The sequence below is a fragment of the Cibotium barometz genome, chromosome 30, assembly GCF_041138505.1.
Source record: "Cibotium barometz isolate CiBa-2024 chromosome 30, ASM4113850v1, whole genome shotgun sequence".
NCBI lineage: Eukaryota > Viridiplantae > Streptophyta > Polypodiopsida > Cyatheales > Cibotiaceae > Cibotium > Cibotium barometz.
Window position 1 is genome coordinate 45,470,576 of NC_141075.1, and position 27,949 is coordinate 45,498,524.

The 27,949-nt window shown below is 46.1% G+C and overlaps 1 protein-coding gene across 1 annotated transcript in view; it reads right to left on the bottom strand.

The window, feature by feature from the left end:
- Window positions 1–27,949, bottom strand: part of LOC147621548 (uncharacterized) — a 72,590-nt gene that overhangs the window by 32,409 nt on the left and 12,232 nt on the right. Inside the window, exons 3-6 of the mRNA XM_086824317.1 lie at window positions 17,616–17,767; window positions 17,248–17,407; window positions 17,048–17,107; window positions 759–949 (exon numbers count right to left, since the gene is read on the bottom strand). Of these exons, the coding sequence (XP_086680443.1) occupies window positions 759–949; window positions 17,048–17,107; window positions 17,248–17,407; window positions 17,616–17,767 (563 nt within the window). The remainder of the gene's footprint in view (window positions 1–758; window positions 950–17,047; window positions 17,108–17,247; window positions 17,408–17,615; window positions 17,768–27,949) is intronic.

Genomic DNA, 27,949 nt, shown 5'->3' on the forward strand with positions numbered 1-27,949 from the left:
AAGCATGGCCAACCCTCCCGATCCTTTGACCCCTCTTGGCAAATGTCTCATCTCTATAGCCAACCCTCCAGACCCTTTGACCCCTCCTGGCAAATAGGAAATATCATAGCCTTTAAAGGTTTCCGTGAAGTTGCATGGTGGAGACCAAAGTGTGTAATTGCAGTTCCATAACAACCAGAAGAGCATATTATCTCTGGTCTCACAGGCCACGGATTCCTAATGTTAACACAATATAAGAAATGAAAAAATAAACTTTCCCTTGAGACAATCATATAACTATCTCTCTCAATATCCAATGGGATCAAAATCGATCTTCTGTGCCCTTGGACGTGGGTGATGTCTAGCATGAGTCTCTCAGTGGGCCTCCTCTGCCGTGTCTCAGGTATAATGCATGGTTGTTCTAATCACTAGTGCTACTTCAGCGACTCTATGGCACACCTTCATCCCCATCAGTTTTCTAGTCACCTTTCTTTCTTTCTTTCTAGTCACGCTGTAGTCGAGCAACTCTATGGTGCATCCTCATTCTCATCATTTGTCTATCTAGCACTACATTGGATGTGAGAAATGCCTAGCTATGACCTACTTTAATAAAATATCCAGGTTGAAAGCACTCAATTATTTGAGAAAGCTATCGAGTTGAATCTGTCTCCTAATCTACCAGAGGTGAGAAAAATCGCAAATTTCCCTAAATAAATTTATTCGCGCTTTTAAAAATTCAACTGATCAGAAGATGTTGCACCGTCTAAAGCTACACTTACTCGGAATAAATACTTGAGGTGGCCGCCTCGATAGCAATGTTACGAGCTTTCTGCAACCCTTTGAGCTTTTCATGGACCTGTTGTATGTCCATCTCAGCAAGGCTTACTCTCTGGCAATCGTATCGAATTACCGTTTCTTGAATTATCTTCTCCGCAAGTTCTTGCATGCGAAGATCTAGTGTCGTATAAACCTACAAGTTCAAACATATTAACAAACTCTTAACACATGAGACAACTAGTAGTATAGATCTAATGTATGATTTATAATACTCAACCAGCCTAGCAGGTACACACAGCCTGCACCCAAAAAAACGTTACCACTTGATCTGAGTGCAAGGGCTGTAAAAGATGCCCTTTAAAGAACATCTTGCTACCACAGGAAAATTCAAAACATGACATGCAATGAGCACAATATCAATAAAATAAAATGTTCGCAATATGCTGATCAAAGCCTAAAGGGACCAGTCAACCTGGTCATTGCAGAACAGCCTTAAATAAATGATAACAAAGCATTAACTACCCTGAAAAGAATTGCAAAGTTTGACGTTGTGAAACTTGGAAAGTCGTGAGCTCCCCTCCCCGGCTGCTGAGGCTGCACACTTTCCTCGCCCTCCTCTATGCTGCTTGTTGGAAGGTCGTGGCCTAGCCACCTACATCCCACATGCATAGAGTCCCAAGCAATGGGATCATCTATAAGTAATAGAAGACTAAGGCCATTAGAGTGGTGGAGGTTAAGCGCGTAGTGGCGTGAACACTACTGGGATGGGTGACCTCCCGGGAAGTGGCCCCCAATTTCCAACATGGTATCAGAGCCAAGGAGGGCATGTTGGGATGTTGTTAGCAGAGTTGGTCAACTTGCTGATTCCTCTCGGTAGAGCTGAACGAAGGCCGAATGCGTGTATGAGCGGATGGACAAGCTTGTTGACATGCCGGGTGTAATCACGGGCCAAAAGAAGGCTGTGGGGGTAAATCCTAAGGGTACCAACCGTGTCACGTGACATCACTGATAGTGCAAGAAGCCTCTGAGCCCCGTATCGTCAGAGCCTCTAGGTACCCTATGTCCTGGCCACCAAGGGAGGGTGTTGGAAGGTCGTGACCTCGCCGCCTACATCCCACATGCATAGAGTCCCAAGCAATGGGTCATCTATGAATAATAGAAGACTAGGGCCATTCTCATCCCTCCACCAATTATCATGGCTTGGAAGGGATTAGAGTGGTGAAGGTTAAGCGCGCAGTGGCGTGAACACTACTGGGATGGGTGACCTCCCGAGAAGTGGCCCCTAATTTTCAACACTGGCTTGCTTTGCCCTCCTATGCCCGCCGTCTCCCCTCCTCTCCTCCCTGCCTTCCCTGTGCACCCGGGCTTCACCTGCTTCTGCCCGCCTGCAACTTGCCCGCATTCCCCTGCCTTGCCCTCCTATGTACACCCCGTCTTCGCCCTCTTCCTCCTGCCTGCACCCCCCCACCCTCTACGGCCCGCCATTGCCCCCTTTTGTTGCGCCTTCTTCCCCCTGCCCACCTCTCCTTGCTACTGCCCATAGTAGCTTTATGGGCCTATCGCACTCCATACAAGGTTGCGATTGGGTGCACACCCTTTAAGATGGTTTATGGAATACCACCTCTACCCACAAGCGGCAACAAGGGAAGGGAAACAGCCACCCAGGTAATCAAGGCAAACCCAAAGGCAACAACACTGTTCCCAAAAACCCTGCCTCAACACCCACTCCCTAGTGGCAGAATATTCCCAAAAAGAATAGATACTGCACTCATTGCCAGATGTCTAGAGCTGAGTGTGGCATTAAAGCCAAGGAAAACAGAGGTAGCAACCCCAACACCAACAACTCGAATTGCCAAAACAGCCAAGGTGGCAGCAATGCCCCAAATTGGCAATCTGGAGGGGGTAATGCTCCAGCACCTACCCTACAGGGTCTCCCACCAGGGAACCAGCAACAAGGCACTGGTATGAATCTTCCTAGTGGCGCACAATTGGTCAGGTTGCTCAAGGTCCATCTCCCCCAGTCAGTATCCTTCGCCACCCCAGAAGGGATGTCTAATTGGTCATCACTTACACCACATCCCAGCCCCACGGCCAACGTCGCTTAGGCCACATCTAAGTTAGACTCTAGCCACTCTTCCAAAAGGAAAAAGAAACAACGGGCTAGACATGGTAGTCAGCATGTGGGAGCTTCTACCCTCATTCAAATCTGTCAATTACCCGATGATCCACCTATGCCCATCATCGAAGCCCACCCAACTCTTCCCTGTGGCCATCCGGTCACTTGGATAGTTGGTAGTGGAGCTACACACCATATGGCACACAATGCCAACATTTTCATCTCTCAACGTCTTGCTAAGGATGAAGTTTGATGTGGCAACAACACACTGATACACATCAAATCTATTGGCACCGTCTTATTTGACACAAACACAAGCCCCAACTAGGCAACCTTGGACAATGGTTTAATTAGTTCACCATTCTCACCCTATATTAAATCTTTTCCCTCACCCGAAGTACTCAAGCCTCCCAACTCTGAGCTTGTTGAGCACCAATCTCTAGATACTAGGTTTCTCGATCTCCATGTATCCCTCGGTCCAAGAATTTTTCACCTGCCGGCTGCTCCTTTTCAGGGCTGCAGCATCTGTTTTGCTGCGTTTTCTTCCCTACATGTCGTTCTTGCAGTTGTTGGTGTTCTGAGTTGAGCATTGGTGGCTTCTGGTACCTGTGGTGGACACTCCTTCTTCTGAGATTGAGCCCAAGCTCTTGTGATGGCTGCCCCGACTACACTTCATATGTTCTCTGAGTCTACAAAGTTGGATGGCTCCAACTACACTTTGTGGAAGGTGAAGGTGAAATCAGCCTTGCATGGCGTGGATCTCTGGGATTGGCTTGTTACACCTGCCAATGCCACCTTGCTTTCGGTGGTGTGACTCAGGCACAGATTGATATTTGGCAGGCAAATGATCGTCGTGTTTTCTCTTTTCTGATGTTGAATTGTCAAGATTATGTTCTCTCTCATGTGCGTACAGCAGACGCTGCACATGAAGTTTGGAAGGCATTTGCAGATCTAAACGAGATTAAGTCTCCGGGACAGATTTTGGCTTTGGAAAAGCAACTTATGAACTTGTCAGTTTCTGCCTTTCCATCTTTATCTTCTTTTATCTCGAAGATGAAAGATCTCTGGGACAAGCTTGCTGTTTGTGGCAAGGATATCTCTACAGAGGATATGGCTATTCGACTTCTCTCCAAGGTTCCAGAGAGGTTTGATGCTTATTTTCAGTCTATTGTTTCTTCTCCTCATCCTGTTCCAGTTACTTGGGAGGAAGTTCTCCCCTCCATTATGCAGATTGAGTTTCGCTTTGAGGAGCGGACTGGCACCTCTGGTGGTTCTAATGGAGCTTTGGTTGTACAAGATAAAGGGAAGAATCAACAAAAGAAAGGGAAAGGGGGTTCTGACAAGAACTCCAAGGATAAAGACAAAGACAAAAACAGATCTTCTAAAAACAAGGACATTGAGTGTCATTATTGTGGCAAGAAGGGTCATAAATCGCCCCAATGTCACAAGAAGAAGCGAGATGAAGAAGTAAAGAACTCTTCCTCTACAACAGTGTCTCAAACCAAGAAGGATGATGGTATTCTTCTATTAGCAAGTACTCGTTGTGTACTTGCTCTTATGACTTCTCTGTCGTGCTCATGGATTGTGGATAACGGTGCTACTGCTCACATGACACCCCATCGAGATTGGTTCGAGGACTTCACTGCCACAACAGGCGAGATCACTTTGGGTGATTCTTCTTCCGTGCCAGTGCATGGACATGGCACCATCCCCATCTTCCGCACCTCCAAGGACAAGAGATACTTCTCTGACGTTCTATACATTCCAAATTTGGCATTTAACCTTTTGTCAGTGAGTGCTCTTACAGCTCAGGGTGCGGAGGTGATCTTCTCTCGTTATAAGATTACCATTCGTGATAAGGAGACTGGTAGCATCTTGGCTCAGGCAGTCCAAGATAGTGGTTTGTACAAGTTGACCGCTTTGCTTTCTTCATGTCACCATTTGGTCCATCTCCATTTCTAGAGCCACTTCTATGGGACTGTCACTCCATAGAGTGGCCAGATTTGTGCCATGTTCACATGGGGCCAGGCCAATGTCCCATGTGAAAGGGCCAATCTTTTGATGTCACATGGACGGGAGCTAGATTAGTGCCACCCGTGTGTGACCAGTGCTGCGTCATATGGATGGGAACCAGTTTCGTGCCACTAGTGTGTGACCTACTTCGTGCTGTATGGACGGGAGCCTATTGGTACCACCCGTGTATGGCCAGGATGGCATCTTACCTATGGGACTGTCACTCCATAGGAAGACCAGGACATATTTTTATATTTCTGTCACGCCAGTTTTGTGCCCGACAGGAACTTCTTGTACAAGTTTCATGAAAGGGAGATTTCGTCCATTATATGTGCACATGCATTTATGCCTACATGCATCAATTTGTTTTTTTGCATGACTTGTTTGCGTGTGTCTGCCTATTATGTTGTGCCAGTACACTGGACGTGTGTCTGCCTATTATGTTGTGCCAGTACACTGGACGGGGACGTCCCCAGTGTACCGTGGAGTGCTGTTTGCTGACTCGATGGTGTGGCGTGTGAACAGGTGGTAAGTATTACCATTTTGGCCCTTTTAAAATGTAAAATCCATAAACTATGGTTAACTTTAATGTTTATAAGGCAATGTGTTCACACATTTAAATTTGGGCTGGACAGTTACTTTCTAGTGTGGGTGCCCATAAACTAACCTTTGATTAGTACATATTTCCCACGTGAGTGGTGACCAGCTCTCTCTTTCTCCATCGCCTGCTACCCACACGCTGGATTCTGCTCTTGTACCCGCCTCAAAAACCTGTACCCAACTACTGCCCGCCTGTTGTACTTGCTGCCAGTGTGCTGTACGGCTGCTGTCCCTGCCTCCCACCTGCACACGTGAGCTGTACGGCTGCTGAAATCTGTACCTGCCTGCTCTGAACCGGCCTGTACTTGCTGCCCATGTGCTGAATCTGCAAGTACAGCACCTGATGTACCTGATGTACCTGCTGCAAGTACAGAACCTGAATACTACCTAGCTGGTTGTACCTGTACACGTGTGAAGCACCTGATGTACCTGCTGCAAGTACAAAACCTGAATCCTACCTGGCTGGTTGTACCTGTACACGTGTGAAGCACCTGATGTACCTGCTGTACCTGCTGCAAGTGCAGAACCTGAATACTACCTGGCTGGTTGTACCTGCACGTGTGAAGCACTTGATGTACCTGCTGTACCTGCTGCAAGTACAGGTACCTGCATAGTACCTGGCTGGTTGTACCTGCACACGTGTGAAGTACCTGATGTGCCTGATTGTACCTGCTACAAATTGTACCTGTTGTACACGAATTATACTCACTGTACCAGGTGCCCTCATGTGTTCTCATTTGTGTAAATCTGAAATTTGTTAATTTAAATACAGAGAATTCTTTAAGTTGTGCAGTGCAGGAGCAAAGCATGCATATGCTGACCATGCTCAGGAAGTTCTTCCTAGTGTGGTTAGTATTTTTCCCTGTGTGGTGTTGTTAACCGCGCTCTCAGAGCCTCTGAGAGCCAGTGAAGGTTAGACTCACCAGGGAATTTGGGAGCAAAGCTCATTGGGGAGAACCAAGCCATGTTCCCTCTGCGGTGTACCCCTTGGCCTGCGTTAGTACGGGCATGCCTGTTGGTGCACAGTCCCGGAAGACCAATGAAAGGCAGGTGTCCACCCAGTGAAGGTGGGAATGAGCCTGTGATTTGAGGCTACTCCGACCAACACATCTTCATCGACTTGAACCAGTTTGTTTGGTTGTTTTCACTCCCTGGTGGAGAAATCTGGCCTATCAGGCCCATGACACTTGTACATATAAACACTCCAAGAAATACATAATGTATTGAGGGGGAGGGGCCCTTTCCGGCCCCAGTGCTGGTGTCATTTGTATTTTCAGTATTTCTAGTATTTATGTTGCTGATGTTGTTTCCATTGTTAATATCAGTTAAATTATGTGTATTTATGTTGCTGATGTTGTTTCCATTGTTAATATCAGTTAAATTAAGTGTTCTAAATATGTGTATATTGTCTTCCGATCTGTAGGCCTCCTGTAGGGAGCGTTCACACTTTTGGTTCTTCTTCAGCTCTTTGGCATGCTTGGTTTGGCCATTTGAGCTATCAACTTCTACAGCAAGCTTCGAAGGATGGGTTGGTTGAGGGTTTACCGACCATCAAGGCTCCATCTTCTGTTTGTTCCTCTTGTTTACAAGGGAAGCAACACCGACCACATCACTTGCTCTTGTTCATGCATACTTATGTGGTCCTATGAGTACCGCGCCTTTGAGTAAGGCGTTGTACATGCTCGTGATGGTGAATGACTTCTCCAGATATACTTGGGTCTTCTTTCTAAAGTCCAAGGATGAGGCCTTTCAGCACTTTTGTGATTGGAGGGTTGAGGTGAAAAAAGAGACTGGTTCCTCGGTCAAGGCCGACAAAGGGGGTGAGTTTACATCCCAGGAGTTTCAACAATATTGCAAGGCTCATGGCATTCGGAGACAGCTTACTACAGCATATACTCCATCACAGAATGGAGTTGCAGAGAGGAAGAATAGGACCATTATGGAGATGGCCCGTGCTATGCTTGAGCGTTCTTCGTTACCTCGACGTTTCTGGGCTGAGGCAGCTTCTACTATTGTCTACATTCAGAACGGATCTCCTACTGCTGCTCTTCTAGATAAAACTTCATATGAGGCTTTCCATGGTGAGAAGCCTTCTGTTGTTCATTTCCGGGTATTTGGTTATTTGGCGTATGTACATGTGCCTAAGGAGCATCGCTCCAAGTTGGACTCGAAGTCTCTGCACATGACTTTCCTCGGATGCAACACTGTGTCCAAGGCATATCGTCTATATGATCAACAGGTCGGCAAAGTTGTTGTGAGCCGTGATGTGGTGTTCGACGTGACTCCTACATCTCCAGAGGGGGGGGGTGAGCTTCTTCTTCCTCCGCCTCCTCCTCCTCCCTCTGCTTCTGTTACACCTCCAGTTGTGGATTCTCAGTTAGATGATGATGACTCTGCTCCTCCTCAAGCGAGTTTGAGCAGATCTGTGCCTGGATGGTATTTTCAGATAGTTTGTGATTCTGGGTTACGTGAGCTTCCTTCTGCTCCTCCGAACCAGGCAATCTTTTAGAGTCTCGGGGAAACAAATTCATGAGGGCAATATGTTTGTTAACTATGCTCCTATGTCCTCTATCATTCATGGTCCTTTTGATCCCACTTCTGTGGACGAGGCTCTTTCACATGAGCCTTGGCGTCGTGCTATGCAGGCAGAGCTGGATGCTACTGAACGGAATGGCACTTGGACTTTGGTGCCTAGGCCACTGCAGCGTAAGGTGATTGGTGTGCGCTGGATCTTCAAATCGAAGTTCCGAGCTGATGGCAGCTTGGACAAGCACAAGGCGAGGTTGGTTGCCAAGGGTTATGCTCAGCGCCCTGGAGTCAACTTCGATGAGACCTTCGCTCCGACGGCCCGGATGACTACCATTTGCACCGTTGTTGCTCTTGCAGGACATCATAGATGGCCCGTATTCCAAATGGACGTCAAGTTGGCTTTCCTGAATAGAGAGCTTACACAGGAGGTTTACGTTGATCAGCTGCCGGGATTTGTTGTTCCACGCAAACACGATCAGGTGTACCGGCTGAAGAAAGCTTTATATGGTCTGAAGCAGGCTCCGCAGGCTTGGTACCAGCGGATTGATGAGTTCTTTCAGAAGCTCGGCCTGCGCCGTTCTCATGCAGATTCGAACCTTTATATCCTCCTTGAGAGGGGGTTGATTGTTATCATTGTGGTCTACGTTGATAACCTCATCTTTACAAGTTCTTATTCTGTGAGGATCCATTCAGTCATGGATGCTTTGGAGACAGAGTTTGAGATGACGGATCTCAGCCTTCTGCATTATTTTCTTGGCTTTGAGATTTGGCAAACCCCGAAGGGCATTTTCTCCTCTCAACAAAAGTACACACGGGAGATACTTGATAGATTTCAGAGATGACTGGATGCAAACCAGGCTCTTCTCCTATGGATACTAGTGAGAAGCTTTCTCTTCTTGATGCTTCTCCAGGGATTGATCAGGGATAGTATCGGGTTCTCGTCGGTTGTTTGGTTTGGTTGACCTACTCCCGATTGGACGTTTGTTACGCAGTCAACTTGTTGAGTTCTTTCTCATCCAAACCCCTAGCGGTGTGCTCTCAGAGTTCTTCGGTACTTGTGTGGTACTCTGGACTTTGGCATCTTCTATGGCCAAGGATGCACTCTTCTTGGATGGTATGATTCAGATTGGGCTGGAGATCCAAATACTCGGCGTTCGACCACCGGTTGTGTTTTTTCACTTGGGTCCAGAGCCATTTCATGGAGCAGTAAAAAGCAGCCCACTGTGGCGCTTTCCTCTACAGAGGTGGAGTATCGTGCAGTTTGTTATGCTACATGTGAGGCGATTTGGTTGCGGAGATTATTGGGGGAGCTTGGCTTTCCTCCTACCAGATCTACTCTTCTTTGGTGTGACAATCAGAGTTGCATCGCCATCGCCAAGAACCCTGTGTTTCATGCTCGTACGAAACACATTGAAATCCAGAATCACTATGTTCGTGAACGGGTTCTTGTTGGAGATTTGCGTTTGCAGTATTGTCCTTCAGCAGAGAATGCAGCAGATTTGTTCACCAAGCCGATTTCTTAGGCTTCCTTGGCTCCTCATCTTTGGCTTCTCGGAGTATGTTCAGCATCTGGTGCTGAGAGGGGATGAATGTTAGCACATTCATCCCCAAATTCTGCTCATCATTGGAGTCGCCATTTTGGTCCCTTTTCATGGCCCTTAGTTGTGGGCTGGCCACCCTATTTTTGTATAATTTTCTGGCATTTTTCCTAGGTTGGGTACCTCATGCCCAGTCGGCCAGCTGCCCCATGTCCAGTCGGCCAGGTTCAGATGTCCAATCGGCCAGCCCTTCTTACCTATAAATAGGTGGGCTTGCCTCCCTCTTTTCTCATAGTCTAGTCTTCCTTTTGCTCCCTCACTTATGAGATTGTTCATGTCTCTTGCTTGGGACTGTATCACTTCTGTATATTCAGCATAGTTGCTTCATATCTCTCTCTCTTGCACTCTCTCTCAGCACACTCTAGTGCTTGTTTGCTTCCGCTCTGTGCGTCTTGAATTCAAAGTTGCTTGATGGCGGGCCAGGATCTCCTGAATTCGTGGCTGATGAGCTGTGGGTGGTCGGGTCCAACGAGACGAGAGCGTCTAGCTCTCTGGAGTGTGCGTACCTGATCTGATGTGACTACCATGGTCCTGCTACGAGGGGCACTGTGGTATAAGCTCCCATATCCACTATGATGTCAGAATACGCAGCGGAGATGATGACCAGATCTGGGAACACTAGAGCAAAACGCATGCAGAAAAAGTACAGCACAAGAGAGAGAGAGATGTAGGCGTGTAACTCTGCTCTATATACACAAGAAAATCCCGGGTATGATACACAAGTGGCAAGGGGGCTGGGAGAATATTTATATGCCCCCACATCAGCAGTCGGCCTGCTGTAAGGCAGCCGACTGGCCCTGAAAACTCCACGACCAGCACACCATCCAGTCGGCCAGATCATCAGCAGTCGGCCACCTCAGACATGGGGCCGTGGACCAGTTCAGCAGTCGGCCAGCAAATGGACTGCCTCCCAAGCCACAGAAAAAATAGGAAAAATAGGGAAAAAATGCGGAGAGTGGGGAAAAATGATAAAACACCTCATAAGGGCGGGCACACTCACAGCAAAGGCCCTGGTGTATAAAACTAGACAGGAGATGACTTCTAACACCCCCTCTCACTATATTCACACCCTATAAGGGTTTCTGTTTACCTTCCAGTTCCAGTTTCATTTTCTAGGTGCCAGTAGTATCATCTTTATTTTTCATTTTCTCGTTTTTTATCCCGACATTGTATTAGATCCACCATGATGTAACTTTTTGGTCTCATAGGTCATTATGGCCTTTTGAAGACGTTAATATAACATTTCATTTCATTTCAACTCCTGGCTGTGAAACCAACCACTGGGAGCTGGGGTGCCGCCTGAGCAAATCCTGGAGAGCGACTTCGTGAAGAGGTCCACCGTACTGTCCTCCGTCGAACAGAACTCTAGCAGGATGTCATCAGCAACGATCTGTTCACGAACAAAGTGCCTTTGGATGACCATGGCTTCCTCCAGTGGAAGCCCTAACCTGCAATGCCCTCTGCATCCTCACCACCTCACAAGCAGCATCACAAGCAGCCCGGTACTCTGCCTCTGTCCGCGACAAGGCAAAAGATGACTGCCTCTTACTGCTCCGAAAAACTGCTCCGAAAAACTGCAGTAGATCTCCTCGTGTCCGGATCTCCTCCCCAAAATGAGTCACTTCAACCGTGGAGTCGGACTCCATCCAACAACCCCCCTCCTGTGTACAAGAGTCCATGATCCTTCGCATGCCGCAAAAACCACAGGAAACGCAATCCTGCCTCCCAAAGAGTCATCCGCAACCATGAGCTCAACTGCCTCATCAGGAAGCTCCTGTCCAATCTGGTGTCCATCAACCAGATCAATGAACCATCCTGCTTCTGAGTCAAAGAGGCATCACACTGCTCACAAGGATCAACACCTGTTACGGTGCAAAAACAAGTCCTGGAAACCTGATGAAGACCACGCAAGGCCTTCTGAAACCTGTCAACCACCCCCTCTGAATCCGGAACCACAAAGCCTGGAGAAACCACCTCCTTCTGCAAGTAATCACCTGCCACCTGCCTGGCTTTTCGAAAGGTCCCCGTGGAAAGAACATCCTCATCTACAGGAGGTCCTTTGTCCCGAATACGACGAGACATCATAGCATAAGTTACCTGTTCAGTTTCCTCTGACTGACGAACACAAGAACCACCAACATCAGTACTGGAGAGTTCCTGCCAACTGCTGCCATCTACTAGCAAGCTATCCCCCATCTGGTCCCGGAAAGCCTGTACCTGCAGCGTATCACACTTGAGTGGCCATTACCAGACTGCCACTCATCACAACCCTGAGGACCTGGGAGAGAGAGTGCTGAAAGCTTGTAAAGTCCATTCTCCACTCCGCCTTCCCAAACCACCTGGCCTGTTGCTTTGTCCCGGAGAGCAACAAAATGCTCATCAAACTCCACCCGTACGCCAGTCTTGCAAACCTGATGCACTAGCTTGTTAATATGCTCCCGCATCGTCGACAACTTTGCAGGGTTCATAACCCGCATCTGTACTTCCAAGGAAATCCTCTTCATGGGTGATACCCTGTTGTAAAGAGAAGCCAAATGCTGCCATATACCTCTGGCCAACGTCATGTGCTTTACATGATTGATTACCTGTGGTGTGCAGTTGAGAAAGATAAACGAACGAACCCTGGCGTTGACACGATCCCACATCTGTGTCTGAGCCTCCCGGTCCTTTCGGGTCGACGGTAACTCCCCTTCCTCTACTTCCGGCCGTGGAATACCAACAACGACGAAATCTGCGAGGTCGTAAGACTCCAGAACAGATTCCATCATAACCTTTCATATGCCGTAGTTGCTCCCGTCCAACTGACGGTCCACCAGGAACGTGGGGAGTGTCGGGATCTTCACATGCCTCTCGGCCATCTCAAACAGATCTGCCATTGCGGGGATGTACTCTGAAAAGGGTGGGTGGGTGGGAACAAAGAAGAACTAATACCTGCAAGTGGCTGTCCAGCAAATCAGCCCACCGTCCTCTTGCTTCTCCTCTTCCCAAACAGTCCCGTACGGTCCACCAATCAACCACACAACAGTCCCCCTCTTGCTCACACAAATCCCAAGAACTATCTAGAGCCTAGGCTCTGATACCATGTCAGAATACGCAGCGGAGATGATGACCAGATCTAGGAACACGAGAGCAAAACGCATGCAGAAAAAATACAGCACAAGAGAGAGAGAGATGTAGGCGTGTAACTCTGCTCTATATACACAAGAAAATCCCGAGTATGATACACAAGTGGCAAGGGGGCTGGGGGCCTATTTATATGCCCCCACATCAGCAGTCGGCCTGCTGTAGGGCAGCCGACTGGCCCTGAAAACTCCACGACCAGCACACCATCCAGTCGGCCAGATCATCAGCAGTCGGCCACCTCAGACATGGGGTCGTGGAACAGTTCAGCAGTCGGCCAGCAAATGGGCTGCCTCCCAAGCCACAGAAAAAATAGGAAAAATAGGGGAAAAATGCGGAGAGTGGGGAAAAATGATAAAACACCTCATAAGGGCGGGCACACCCACAGCAAAGGCCCTGGTGTATAAAACTAGACAGGAGATGACTTCTAACATATGATGGGCTCTGGTGCCTCCCTATCCACCCCTCTAGGCTAGATGGTAAGGTGAGAGGAGGGTTGTTGGGGGCGAGGATCTCTAAGTAGTGACTCTCTGTGTCAGCTGAGCTCCAATAGGAAGAGTCCAAGGCACGTCTCATCTGGGTACTCCATGATCTGGGATAAGGGTCCGAATAGACAATGCAATCTCCCTCTCATCTCATAGTAGATTGGGCACTAGCAAACATAGTGCTCCTCCAACTCAGCCCCCATCTGACAAAGTCTACATGTCATGTCTTCTCTGGGTATCTACTCAGCTCTGCCAATCTCTATCCTCAATCTATGGGATGATACCCTAAGCTGGCCAATTGCTATCCTCATAGCATGGGACATGAAGGCATCGGCTCAGTCAATAGATCATAAAATACTGTCTGGTTATGGGCGGTCCTGGCATTGAAGTCCCCTAGGAGAATGATGTCACCATCCCTGGAGAACTCCCAAATGTCATCATCCAAAATAGAAAAGGGAGACTGCCCGCTAGGTGATGCATACACTGATGTACTAGGAGCAAAATAGCATATAGCTATGTAGAGATATCTGCCCTCAGTCTAACCCACATGTACCTAGCCTGCTCATCTCTGCGGACTATATGTATCAGTGGCTGTAGCTCCTCTCTAAACAATACTGCCACTCCTCCTGAGCCCCGTCCTCTATGCTCTGAACGAGTCTCCTGTCTACAAGCTGTCTCCCATCGGTATCCACTAACATGTGGCATGGACTGTCCAGGAGCCTGATGCGTCTCACAGTACAAGATGATGTCCCTCCCAGTGAAACTATCCTCAAAAGCCCCTACATCAAGACGTAGAGATCCATTACAATTCCAAGTAGCAACTTTGAGTGTAGTCCCATAGGTCTCGCGCCGTCATGAAGAGCGCCTCTCCATAATCACCACTCTACCATCTCTATAGAAGGCCACTTTCCCTTTCTCTCGGGCTGCCCTTATCTCTGGCATAACTTCTTTCATGTGGGCAAGTTGCGAGAGTGTGAGGTCATCTCCAAGAAATATTCCCGTCTTCTTGAGTGTAGGACGTCTCTTCAAGAAGTCCTTCTTTGCTTCCATGGAGGGGAAACGAATGATAAGTGCTCTCTCCTTAGAAGATTCGCCACCACTACCTTCTCTCTTCTTTCCCACTCTCCATGCCTTTGTGTGCGTGGCTTCAATGCCCATCATAAAGAAGAGCTCCTTGGTTTCCCCTTCCGCATCATCACGGTCTTTTAGACCGGACACTCGTACATGTAAGGCCCGGGTCTTCCTCCTTTGCTCCTCTTCAAGGGTCATGTTGATGATGGTGAGACTGGGGATGGGTGGCAATTCTTTACCTTTCCCTTTCTTGGCGACCTCGATCCATTTCTCCGCCTCGTCCATCTTCTTTTGTGTCTTTGTGATCACCTCCACCCATGAAGATGTCTTCTCTTTATGTTGCTCCTCCTCCTCTCGAATGATCCTCATTTGTTCTTTGATGGTATTCAGCTCTTCAAGAAAAGAGGGCTGAAATTTTCCATCCTCAAGATTGCTTTTTGAAGTGGCTGCCAACTCCTTTTTGAGGGCTGAGATTTCAGCCGCTTGACTCTTAGCATGCAATTTGGCCTCCACTAGTTTCCTCCTTTAAAGCTGAAATCTCAGCCTCTTGCTTGGAAGATCTCTCTTCGAGCTCTTGGATTTTGTCAAATCCCTTCTCGAGTTTGGAGAGGCGGTTTATGATTGCGGTGACGGAAGAGTCTTCATCTTCTTGTTTTCTTTGATAATTGTGCCGAGCTTCTCCTCCAGCTTCACGAGCTCCTCTTTAAACCCGGTCTTGGCCATGACTTTTTGCAGATTCCCACAGTCAATGGACTGAAAATTAATCCATGACACAGGAGCAAAACAGCAGCAACAACAGGGGGGGGGGGGGGTTCAAGTCATGTAGGGAAGAGAGTTATGTTGCTGCCTTGGGGGCCTGAGGAAGGGTGGGTGGGAAGAGGGAGGCGGAGGGTGAAGAGGGCAGGGCAGGGCGGCGCAGGGGCACAGGGCGGCAAAAGCAAACGAAACAGGGCAGGGCAGGGCAGGGCAGCGCAGGGGCGAAGCGGGGGCAGGGCGGGAGGGGGGGAGGGGGGGCGCAGGCGGGCAGCGAAGAGCGAAGGGAGCAGCGGGAGGGGGGGGGGCACAGCGGGAGGGGGAGAGAGAGAGAGAGAAGACAAATACATAGGATTCGGTCCCAAATACCCTCTGAAGGGCCCCCACCAAGGATGGTGTATTTGCTTTATTGAATGTGTAGAAAAAGACCGATTTGGGCTGGAAATACCCAGACTGAAGTGATCTTCTACTCAGATGATCTTGGCTGAGTGTTACCTTTGCCCTTGACCTACTTCTTCAACCACCTTGCAAAGAGCAATACCTTGGCTGTCCTGGCCTGGAGACTCTAGCACTTGTAGAAGAATAAGGTAACAATACCTTAGGCTGCCTACTGCTTATATAGTACACCCAACTGCTGGTCAGTTTGCATATCTGGCTATCAGTCTGTTTCTAAAGGTCCACGACCTGATTATTCACCATTAACTAGGCACTTTTCGCATGTGATAAACATGGGCTGGCTGACTGGCCTGATGCTGACCGATTGGGGTTGTGTGCCGCTTAAGCCTCTCGATTTGCTGCCCAGCCCTCCTATGGGCTGGTTCCTTGGGCATGCCACCTCCATGGCCTCTAGAGTAGGCCCCAAGGGCTGCTCACCTTGTAGGCAAGGCTTCTAACACCTTATGGGGTGGCCAATAGGGCTGCACCTTTGCCTAGATGCCCACTTGCATGCAACAAAAGCCTTGACTCCCCCAGGCAAAGCCCAGTACACCTCTACAACATTCCAAAGGGTGACCCTAAGTGCGGGACATGCACACCTAACATGATCATGTACGGGACTTGTACACCTCACCATGGACTCTAAAGTGGATCCCTCGCTGACTCGTCCCAGACTAGGGCTCACAAGGGGCCAGTTACCACTCTAGGTCCTGCACCTGCTGTACAGGTATGGACATGTGGCATCTCAAGTGCCGGCGGCATATTGCACACTTCAAATTCACTCCACTCCCATTTCCACCCTAAGGGTCTCTCTTGGCATGGCATCGTCCGGCTGCCCACCATCCTCACTTGCAGCAGTCTCCACACTCTCCACCTTGTCCCTATCCTTGCCAGCAACACTTTCCACCCCCTCCCCTATCTCACCCCCCGGCCATGGCAATCTCACCACTTCCCTGCCGCTGCACATGGGAAGTGGGTCGCCATTCAGATCTCTCCCAACTGCCCCTCCTACACCTATGGTGGTCACCACACTTCCTACAGCTGCTTCAACCATAGCTTCCGGGGAGCCATCTCTTTCCATACCTACTTTGAATTCTCCACGAGGTTACCTTCCATGTTGATCGAGGTGATAGTACAGAGCTTTCCAGCTCCCCTTTTTATTACAATGCTCTAGATATTTCCATGGGAGACCTACCTTGCTTACGGTTCCCTGATCATCCACAGCAGCTGCCTTTGCCTCATCCTCGTTGAGCCCGTCGCATAGTCCGAGGTTTGGATAACCTCTCCGCTGATCTTCGCATTTACTCCACCTACCTCACAGATTACTTCTTTGAGCTAGCATGTGATACCCTCAAGGGCACAATGGTACTAGACGATATTATCAGGCCCCCAAGAATGGCTCTTACCTCCTCTTAGAGGTGGTCAAAAAACAAAAATAAACAGTAAATTTGAAAAGTTGCCTGCCATGCTAAGTATGGATATAGTACCAGAATTTAACAATTGAACCCAGCAAAGGCAGCAGATATGATTAATGAATTTGACTTTACATTAGCTAGAGCGTGGATCAATACCTGTAAGCCCCCTTCAAAAACTCTGCTGCACCCGTATTTTTTTTTCAGTTCATAAAGCACCTGGTAACATGCCCCAAAAAACAAAAACATTACAAAGAGATACTAAAGGACATCCTTCTCTCCCACTAACATGAAGGAAGCATCAAACAGCATACTCTGAAAAAAGCACTGATCACAAATAAATACTGATGAAACACAACCTCATCAACAAAAAAAGGAGCTCTACATGGTCTTTGCTTCCCATCTTGACCTCTGGTACCAAGTTCTAACGGTTCATTGACTGTGGCTTCAGCACAGTAAGTATCTAAGAACCCTGCCTCAACCATCCTACGCAGTGCTCTTGCTTGTGCTTTCTTGCCTCTGGCAGGAACCCAAAACCAAAAAAAAAAAGCTCCAGACACAATCAGTTAATTGAAGACTATCAAAGAACCATTAGAATTATAGTTGGTCATGCAAGTCATTGCGTGACCATGACAGCAGCCATACGCCTGTGCTATTCTTTTCAAGGCCAAACAAATACATAACGAAAAAAGATGGCTCATAAAACCCACAAATACTCCATACTAACCTGCTAGGATCTCGAAAAGGTGAGAGAAGCTCAGGGGCGGGTATGATTCCCGCCAGCATTGCACATTCTCCTAGTGTTAACAGTGATGGATGTTTTTCGAAGTAAAAATTTGCAGCAGCCTCTATACCATAAATCCCATGACCCCAATAAATCTGCATGCATTTGGTTTATTATAAGCTTCACAGACAGCATTTCTCATTTCAATATTACCACAATAAAAAACAGCACAAAAACAGACGTTCCTTTTTTGTTCATTAGCATGTTTATCATTCATTGATGTTGACTCTATATGGAGCAGTGAACTGATTGTAGACATACATTACGATTGAAACTTTCAGGAGAAAGCTTGTCATGCATCCTGCAGGGGCTCAAAGCAATCACCAGCAACAGTAAGCAAGGAAAATTCTAAAATGGATTGCTTTGAATTGAGATGCATATAGGTACTGCTACCAACCCAGCTTGGCCCACAATCCCCTGCAGCACTGTCATTGTTTGCAGCTGTCTCTCTTAACTACTGCTCGCATACTCGCATACCCCCCCATTTTCTCTTGCTTCTCTGCAGCCACAGGTCCCCCTTCTCTGCTCTCGTCTTCTCTGCATGTTGCCAACCTTCTCTCTCTCCTTTACCTCTTCCTCTGTTTTGTTTCCTGTCTTCTTCCTTGAACTACAACCATCCATTCCACCCTGCAGAAAAGGGGGGATCACAGGAGGCCAAGTCATTATGCCGACTCAGCTCCTCCATTCTTCCCCCTTTGTTCATTTGCTTATTCCTTTATTAAGTACTCTTAAAGGTTTTGGATCTTATAACTGTGTCTTTTTAAAAGATTCTTAAATAGATGAATCAGACTCATTTATCTAAAGCCTTTCTTCTCTTTTCTTTGAAGTTTGGATGATAAACAGCCAACAACCCCAGTGCCGGCAGCAATGGACCCTTGATGCAAAGCCAACGACCACGCGAATGGGCTGCCTCTCCCCTGGACTCCTCTTCTCTATCTCTACTGAAGAATTGGTGCTGCCTTCTTCAACGGGTCCTCTCTCTGCTGAGAATGCAGACACACCTCTTAGGAGCCCAGATTCTCCTTTTTTTTGGTTCATGCTGCACAAATGGGAGCTTACTTGTGCCTCTGCCCAAATCCTATGGGTTCCACAATTGGCCTCCTTGTAGGCTTCGCAGGGCTTGCTAAGTCTTTAATTAACTTTCATAGCCTTGGTTTTGTAATGGCAACCTCTAAACACATTCTCATCTCTCTTATGTGATTGGGCAGGGGTCCATGTTGAAGTAATCAAATAGAGATGAGTTAAGAGGGAGCTTTGAGCATTGTGGATGCAATTATGACAGGGAACTACTATGTTTGCGCTTCAATTATGTGTGCTTAATCATTGTTTGATCACGAGCAATGAAGGTAGGGAGGGGATCGATTCCCAAACGCCATACCTCCTTGCTATAGCATTTCAAAACTTCTGATACAATAATAATAAAAGTTCACAACACTTCCACACTGGTCTCACATCACTAGCTCTCTTTTTTTTTGGGGGGAGGGGGGGGGGGGGGGGGGGAGGGGGGGGAGGGGGACCCTTCAACAAACTGGTTTCTTATGCGTTTTAAAGCATTGATCAGCAAGCAGTAATCGAACTTCTGATTTTGGCCTCCCCTCTTCCCCTTTTTATGGTATTTTATTATCGAAAGAGTATTATCTTTACAAGCTTGAAATAATTGGGAGCTACCTCCACCTGCTCGTTAGCATTATCCGATGGATGGTTCTTGACTTGGCCCTTAGGCCAAAGTTTGGAGCTATGTTTGATGTGTTTTCATGTACTTGGAAATCTAGTGTAAGGCATCCTCATACTTGTATTTGTAAAATATACTTTCTTGAATATAGAATTCCTAAGCAGGGGGTCCTCCTGTTCCAGCCCCTAGGGTGTGTCTTTTCTCTTTTCGTGTGAAGTGAATGTTATTCTAAGTTGTCTACTGTTTAGAAAGGCTTGTTAGTGTGAGCACAATAGTGAGAGAAAGAGCTCCTAATGTCCCGGGCTCATATATTTATCTACATGTACATGATATATATGTATATATATACTTATTTATATTCATCTTTATTTAATACATATACATATATGTATGTATGTATGTACTGTCATGTGCATGCTAATTGAATCCTTGAAGGGCAACACAACAACAGATTAGAACCTGATTCAGGAACTACAGCAGCTTTAATGGAAAAACCTAGGAGGTTGTCGGCCAGCTTCAATGGAGATTTATCTGACTCGGCTGCAGCATGTGAAGGTGGTTTGTCCAGGGACCTGGCCGACAGCAGGTCGGCCAGTCCAGATGGGTTTTTCATGACTATTAATAGCATCTCGTTGAGTTCTTTGTGATTCATTCAGTCCACTAGGGGGCTGAGTCATAGATTAGGATGTAGCCTAGGTATTTCTACGAGGCAGCCTATGGCTAGCCAAGGGCTGTACACCTTTCTGTACATTATGAAAATACTGAAAACACAGCTATCTCTCTCTTCTCTGTGTATTTTGCATCAAGCATATTCCAAAATGGTGTTTAGGGCTGAAAGAAGACCCCCAGAGCTTTCACATGTGACATTGGTATCAATGGTGTTCCACAAGACCCAAGGGGAATGGTAGTTCTATGAGTCGGGTGCCACTTGGGGCACACCAGGAAAGGCTTTCAAGCAACGGTTCCAAGGGAGGATGATCCTCAAAGGGGTGGAGTAAGAGTGCAATACTCAAGAAAAGAAGACCAGAGAAAGTGTTCAGGGACAGGGCATGAAGGGATAGGGGACAGGATGGAACAGATGTATAGATCTTCATCGGATCTGGAGTGGATTTGGAGAATGGGCAAGGTTTTCAGTGAAAAGGTTGCCAGGAAAGGAAGGATGACAAGTTTGAGACTCTAGGAATAGACAATGGGATGATGACAATCATCCAAGAATAGAATTTGGAATCCCGTCATCAAGTTTAGCAGAGGGGGATGTCATGTGCAAGACATGTGCATGCTAATTCCCACGATTTAATCCTTGAAGGGCAACACATAAACAACAGATTAGAACATGATTCAAGAAATGCAACAACTAAGTGTGGGCAAGGAAAACACTGGAGGAACCCAAGAGGCTGTTGGCCAGCTTTAATGGACATTTATCTGACTCAGCTACAACATGTGAAGGAGGTTTGTCCAGGGACCTGGCCGAAAGCAGGTTGACCAATCCAGATGGGTTTTTCATGGCTATAAATAGCATCTTGTTGAGTTCTTGTGATTCATTCAGTCTACTAGGGGGCTGAGTCATAGATTAGGATGTAGACTAGGTATTTCTACCTTTTGAAGGCAGCCTATGGCTGGCCAAGAGCTGTACACCTTTTTGTACATTATGAAAATACTGAAAACACAGCTATCTCTCTATCTTCTGTGTGTGTTTTGCATCAAGCATGTTCTAGGATGATGTAGACCCCCCAAGCTTCCGCATGTGACATATACACATTGGTATTAGAGCGTAACCTTCCTACAGTTGGTGGAGGAAGACGGCAGTTTGATCCACTCCTATGTTTTCATTAATTTGTCTTAACAATTGCATGGACACCACACTGCAGCAATCTCAAGGAAGTACCCACAAGCATTCGAAGGCCAAGAGTACCACTACACCCTCATGATTCAGCAACACCTTCATCACCAACTAGTTGAGAAAGACGCGAGTCTCGAGAAGTGCCAAGAAGACCCCTATATTCAAAGGTTGGTACAATGTCACATGCACCCATGCATAGAGGTGCTATGTGACACACTAGCTCATCCAGTGCCCTATTTGTACAGCATTAGAACCTTTTGAGGGATTTATTTGTCATACACTGTGAGCCCATTGTGAGCCCTAGTCCATGTACATGTCAAGCACGAGCTACATAGGTCTTTTCCAAGCCTTAGGTATCAGTGTTTGTCCCTTAAACCACTTGGAGAACAGAGCCACTTGGAGAACAGAGCATGGAGGTCATCCTAGCATAAAGATGCATATAGCAAGCATGTAGTGCATGAGCATAGGCTAGCCTTATGGCCAACCTAAGGGCCCTGCACCATGGGCCACCAAAAGGGGTCAATCTCATGGCCTCACTGTCCACTCAGCCAGTCCTAGGAGGCATGTGCTCAGTCAGCCAGCAGCCTTGAGACCCAATGTCACGTGCATCCCACACTTGGATGCCACGTAGACATATCTGTACAGAAGGTGCGGGACCTGGGATGGTAAACTCGTCCGAAATTCATCGACCTTTTGATTATCCTTCCTGTTAACATGCAGAAATTTACAAAACTCAAAAGCTTCTTTTAACTCCATTGCCCTTTTATACAATTCTTGGAGATTAGGACTCCTTGCCTTATATTCTCCTTTCATTTGTCGGATGACCAATTGTGAATCCCCTTTAACCTCTACCTCTTTAATTTCATCTTTTATGCAATCTTCTAACCCCCAAATTAATGCATTATACTCAGCCACATTATTTGATATAGCCTTTGGAAATTCCCTACCCTTGGCCCATACCTCTTTTCCTTCTGGATCGAATAAAACTATCCCCCCAGCCCCACATTGCCTGGAAGGGCTACAGGCTCCATCAAAATACATAGTGAAAGCAGTTGGTGGCGTTTCCAAATCTTCATATACTTCTTCCTATACTCATGTTCCTTCTTCCTCTTCCTTCCTTGTAATCAAATCTGCAAAAGAGGCCCTAGTGGTGTTTTCTGTAATAAAAGTGAAAGAGAATTCTTGAAGCTCACAAATCCACTTTGCAAACTTCCCTCCTGCAGGATTGGGTTTGCGGACCAAGAATTGTAAAGAAGGTTGAGATGTGAGGAAGAAAAAAGAGCGAGGTAACAAGTATGACCTGAACTTCTTTACTGCAAAAACAAGAGACAAACCACCTTTCTCCATTTCACCATACCTCTCCTCAACATCAGTGAGTTGTCGGCTTGCATAATACACTGTTTGCATACGCCCTTGCTCTCCCTTTTGCAAGAGTATAGCACCCACTGAATGTGATAAGACACTTGGGTTCACATAAAAGTCTTCCGCCCACCTAGGAGGCTGCACAATTGGACTTTGACTCATGCATTCCTTGAGCAAACAAAAAGATTAAATTTGATCGGGCTCCCATTGGAAAGAAACATTCTTCTTTGTCAACAGATTTATAGGATACATCTTCTCAGAGAACATGTCAACAAAGCGTTGGTAATACTTCGTTTTACCCAAAATCCTCCTTACCTCCCGTACATTGGTAGGTGGTGAGAGGGCCAGAATTGCCTACACCTTCTCAGGATCTATCTCTATGCCTTCTTTTGAGATAATATGTCCCAAGAGAACCACCTTCCTTCGGCCAAGCGGCATTTTCCAGAATTAAGACATCCTTTTGCATCATCAATACTTTGCAAGGCCAACCTCAACTTTTCCAAGTGATCCATGCGGCTTGAATAAATGCAAAAATCATCCAGAAAGACCCTTATAAACTTTCCCAAGTAAGGTGCAAATACCTGACTCATGAAGCGTTGAAAAGTTGCTGGTGCATTGGTCAAGCCAAATGGCATCACCCTATAGGCATATACTCCCCAAGGGGTGATAAATGAGGTTTTCCTTTGATCTTCTTCACAAATCCGGATTTGAAAGTACCCAGAGTATCCATCACACACTGAATACAACTCATGACCTGCAACTTGATCCAAAATCTCATCCTGAAAGGATAGAGGATAATAATCCCTCTTTGTGCATGCATTCAGAGGACGAAAGTCCACACACACACGCCATTTTCCACCCTTTTTGGAAGTGACTACAACTGGGGAAATCCACTCTGAATTCTCTACTGGAAAAATAAATCCAGCTTCAAGCAAATTAGTTACCTCCTTCTTAAGCACCTCTGCTTGCACTACTCCCAAACGCCTTAGCCGCTGTATCACTGGCTTACTTTGGGGCTTGAGATCAATCTTGTGCTCTACTAGGGTAACTTGGTGTACTTGTGAGTAGCTGTTTGCAAAAAGGTTAGGAAATCCATCCAACATTTTTAAGTAATTCTCCCTTTCAGTACATGCTATGGACTCATCAAGAAGAAGTTCATTCTGTTGGTGAAGACTAGTGAGGTCCACATCTCCTTTCTTGCACATGGTTGAAGAAGCTTCCCCTTCCAAGACTCCATTGTCTTCAACATCCCCTCGATCCCTTCCCAGGGAAAGACCAAATGCAACTCCCTCCACCTCCCCTTCTGAGATGGAATCCTCGAAACTCCCACTTGTCTCTTCTTCATCGAATGACTCTGACTCTGAACTTTCGGAAGTTGAAGGTTCACCTCTTACCACTTTCTTGCGACGACGACTCTTGATGTTGTAGTGGACCTTCTTATTCTCACCTTGTAGAATAAGATCACCTGTCTCCCACTTTTGAATTGCCTTCACTTGGTGAAGCCATGGCCTATCCAATATCAATGGGTAAGCCCTAGCATCAGGCTTTGTAGCAATGACCTGAAAAGTTGTAGGCACAGAAATACCACATACATCCACTCCCAAATTCCTGACAATTCCTAGGGTTTTCACCCTAGTATTATCAGCAAGTTTGATGCGATAGGGAGAGTTAGTAGAAGACAACTTTAAATCAGCATCTTTCATTGTTTTTTCACTCATGACATTGATTGACGCACCTCCATCAATGTATGCATTAGAAATTGTTTGCTCCTCAATGATGACATCATCACAAGCACATCATCTCCTACATCAATATCCACTTTTTTGAACCATAGGAGTCCCATTATCCCTCTTCTTCTTTTTCTTAGATTCCCTTGTGCTAGCCAGCTTACCCTATTCCTTTCTGAGCTTGGGAGAGAGTGCCAAAAGCTGCCCAAATGTGATTTGTGCCGTTTTCTCCCTAAGATCTGTTAAGAGGTCATAACTAAGAGATCCTTGTCCAAGAGGAAAGTCAGATTGTCCAATTTTTCTCCTAGACGACTTCTTCTTCTTCTTATTTTTCTCTTCTTCAAATTTATCTTCTTGTTCTTCCTCTTCCTGGCTTCTAGTTTTACGACCCCTTTTTGCCATTAATGGCATCAATGTTTCCTCTTCTTCTTCTGAGCATGTTTCCTCTAAAAGTGCTAAACTTTTATCCTCTCTTTTCCTCAATTTCGGACACTCGGTGCGATAGTGCCCCTTCTCTTGACATTCATAGCATGTGACACTACTTCTATCCCTAGGTTTATCCTCAACTCGTGGAACCCTAGGTGGTCTTACATTGACTAAGTGTAACTTCAAATCAGCAAATTCTGCCATAAGTTGTGCAATGTTATGATCCAAGGATGGAGCGTGTACCTGAGATATTGAGGCTATCTCTACTCGTGGTGGGGTTGGCACACTCGGAGAAGATTGAAATGTGGACTCAATATGAAGAGTGGCCTCCTTCTTCAAAGCAATACGAAGAGCCTCTTTAAAATTAGTGGGATCTTTGCTAAGAACTTTTCCATGCAAGCGGGGATCCAAAGCCCTGATAAACTTGCTCATCTTAAGGTGCTCCATTGCTAAAGAACTCTTTGAATCTTCCATAGAAGGTGAAGAAGAAGAAGCAACAACATGTAAAACAGCTTGTTGATATTTGATGAATAAGGCTTCATACCTCACTGAAAAGGCAGAAACTGACTCTCCTTCCTTTTGGAAAATTTGATCCAATTGCAATAGTAAAGCATTTGGTGACTCCGCTGTCCCAAATCTCTCCTTCATTGCTTTGGTCAACCTTTCCCAATCATTCTTGGACTCCTCTGGCAAAGCCTCGTGTCAAGTTAAGGTCACACCCTCCAAGAAATCTGGAAGTATTTCTGCCCTCTCCTTCATAGACCAACCCGTCAAGCGACATGCTCGGTTAAACTCTCGGAGATAACTCCCCGGGTCTTCTCCTTCCGATCCATGGAACACCGGAATGTTGTACATCTTACACCAAAAAATGAGTAGCGACAAGGGAAATTTACTTTTTTCAAAATAATTTTTCTTTAATCATACGGGACCTTGAGGTTAAAATAGAATAATTCTAAGTAAAACTTGCCCGTCAACTCCACCAAAAGATGTGACACGAAGTTGGGATTTGGACTTCGGTCACTTCTTAGAATCAAAACACACTTGTATGAAACCTCACAGCCTCCTCACCTCCCTTTCTCTCCCTAGGTTAAGATAAAGATATACACATCAAAGGTGAGATCATAATTCATGGAAGGAAAGATAAAAGGCTCCGGAGAAGCAAGAATTTTTACCAGTCTGGCAGCTCCAAACAAGAGGGCAATTCTTTGTTGAAAGAAAATCTTCCGATTCAGGATTATGTGAACAGAAACATACGGGGAATGTTGGTAAGGTTCATCCGTTCGAATTGGGCGATTTGGACGGAACATATTAAAGCAAATGAATATAGCAATCACTTACAAGAGGATAAGACACATGGGATTGGCCTTTTGATAAGAGATTAAGAGGAATTAATCATTATTAAGAAGAAAAAATGGCCAAAAGTCTATAAAAATAGAGATACACAGAGAATTGCAGTTTTAAATCCATATAGGCTGTGCAAAAGAGGATTACATAGATGCGTAGAGCTTGAAGAGAGCTTCGTACCCATATAAAAACTTTCAAAAACGGACAACCGAGCGAAAAGTTATGAGCATTTTACTACAAGACTATAAAACTGCCAAAATTCGCCTAAAAGTTAGCAACTTTGGGAGAAATTCTGATCATCAATGAAGTAAAGCATTAAGAAATTAGTTACATGAGTGGAAAGAGCATATAAAGAGCTTCCTAGCCATATGATCAATTTTAGAAATCAATACCCAAGTAATGAGTAATTACCAGTTGAAATTTGGGTATTGGACCACAAAACTGCACTTCCCTCTCTTTGCATGAAACCTCAATTTTCACATAGCCTCTTGCTTCTCATCTCCTTCATGATTCAAGCTAGAGGGTAAGGGTTAACATTGCTCAGTGGACAATCGTAAAGATTTACCTATGGTCCTCAAAGTCTTTCCACATGCTCATTACCGCTAAAACCATTCGTACCTCCAAAGGAGGGCGGCAATAAGGCAAGGGCTACCTTGAGAAGTCACAGGCCCACCAAGATAATAACTCTTTATCCCCCTTATCAAGAATCATCAAAGAGGTCCAAAATTGGGTTAAGCATGAGGAGCTAATGCTAAATGAGATATTCACATGTAAAGAGAGTGTTTGAATAAGGGTTTGAAAGATAAGAGAATGACAATGACACAAAATACTCAATTGAGGAGGCTTCATTCATTGATTTGAAAGGGAGAGGAGGGCTCCTTTTATAGGTGGAGAATCACCCTCTCTTCCATTGTTACAAATTACAACATAAAAATCTTCAACCCTTCAGTGACATAAGAGTAGATGTCACCATCAATTGTCCTCTTAGGCTAAGTCTTCTATTTGATTATTAAATTGAAGACTTTTTGACTTTGAAAGTGTGATGAGATAATAGCCAAGTCTAAGTGGCATGTAGGTGGAGATCCCACTTACACATGGTGGAATTCTCCTATTCCATGTAGGCATTCTAGAAGAATCTTTCCCAATTATGCACCTACACACACTCCTCCACATGCCTTCCACACTCCCCAACTTGTAGCCTTATGGTGAATACCATATTAATAATACAATTAAAATCCATGTGAGCATGAAGGTCCACTTTTATTTTCCACATCACTAGCCTATCTACCATACCAAAGTATTTATCAAGCATACTTGTGGCATTTACAATGTGTGCATCCTAAATCAAGTAAAACCATTATATTTGAAGATAGAATGTTGTTATCAGGGTAGCCGCCAAGCCGCCGCATCACCACGCCGTTATTCCATTGTGGGCGCCGCAATCTTCTTGGACAAGCTTCCACCTTATTACCATTGAGAAACCATCAAAATATGCACAAAATTGAAAATGAAAGATATCAATTTTTCATGTCACACTACCAATAAAAGGCAGTCAGCCAGCTATTATCCAGGCAGCTGACTATATTTCTGACTATATTTTTGCCCACGACTGGAATAAACAGCAATAAATGCTGAATAAAATCAAATAAAAGCTGCGCATCACTCCCTTGATGGCTGGGCACTAGGCGCCTAGATTCAAATAGGCTTGGGCACTGTCTGAATGCTGTTTGGAGCCTAGGCAGCCTGTATAGGCTGCCCTATACTTGCCCTTACAATCCCCTAGGACTGGATAACCAGTTGGTTACTCTTGCAAAAGCCCTAGGACTGTCCTAAAGCATTCCTATGGCCCTCCCATGGCTGCTGGGTACAGCGAGGGCCTTCCTGGCCCTCATGGGGGTGGTTTACC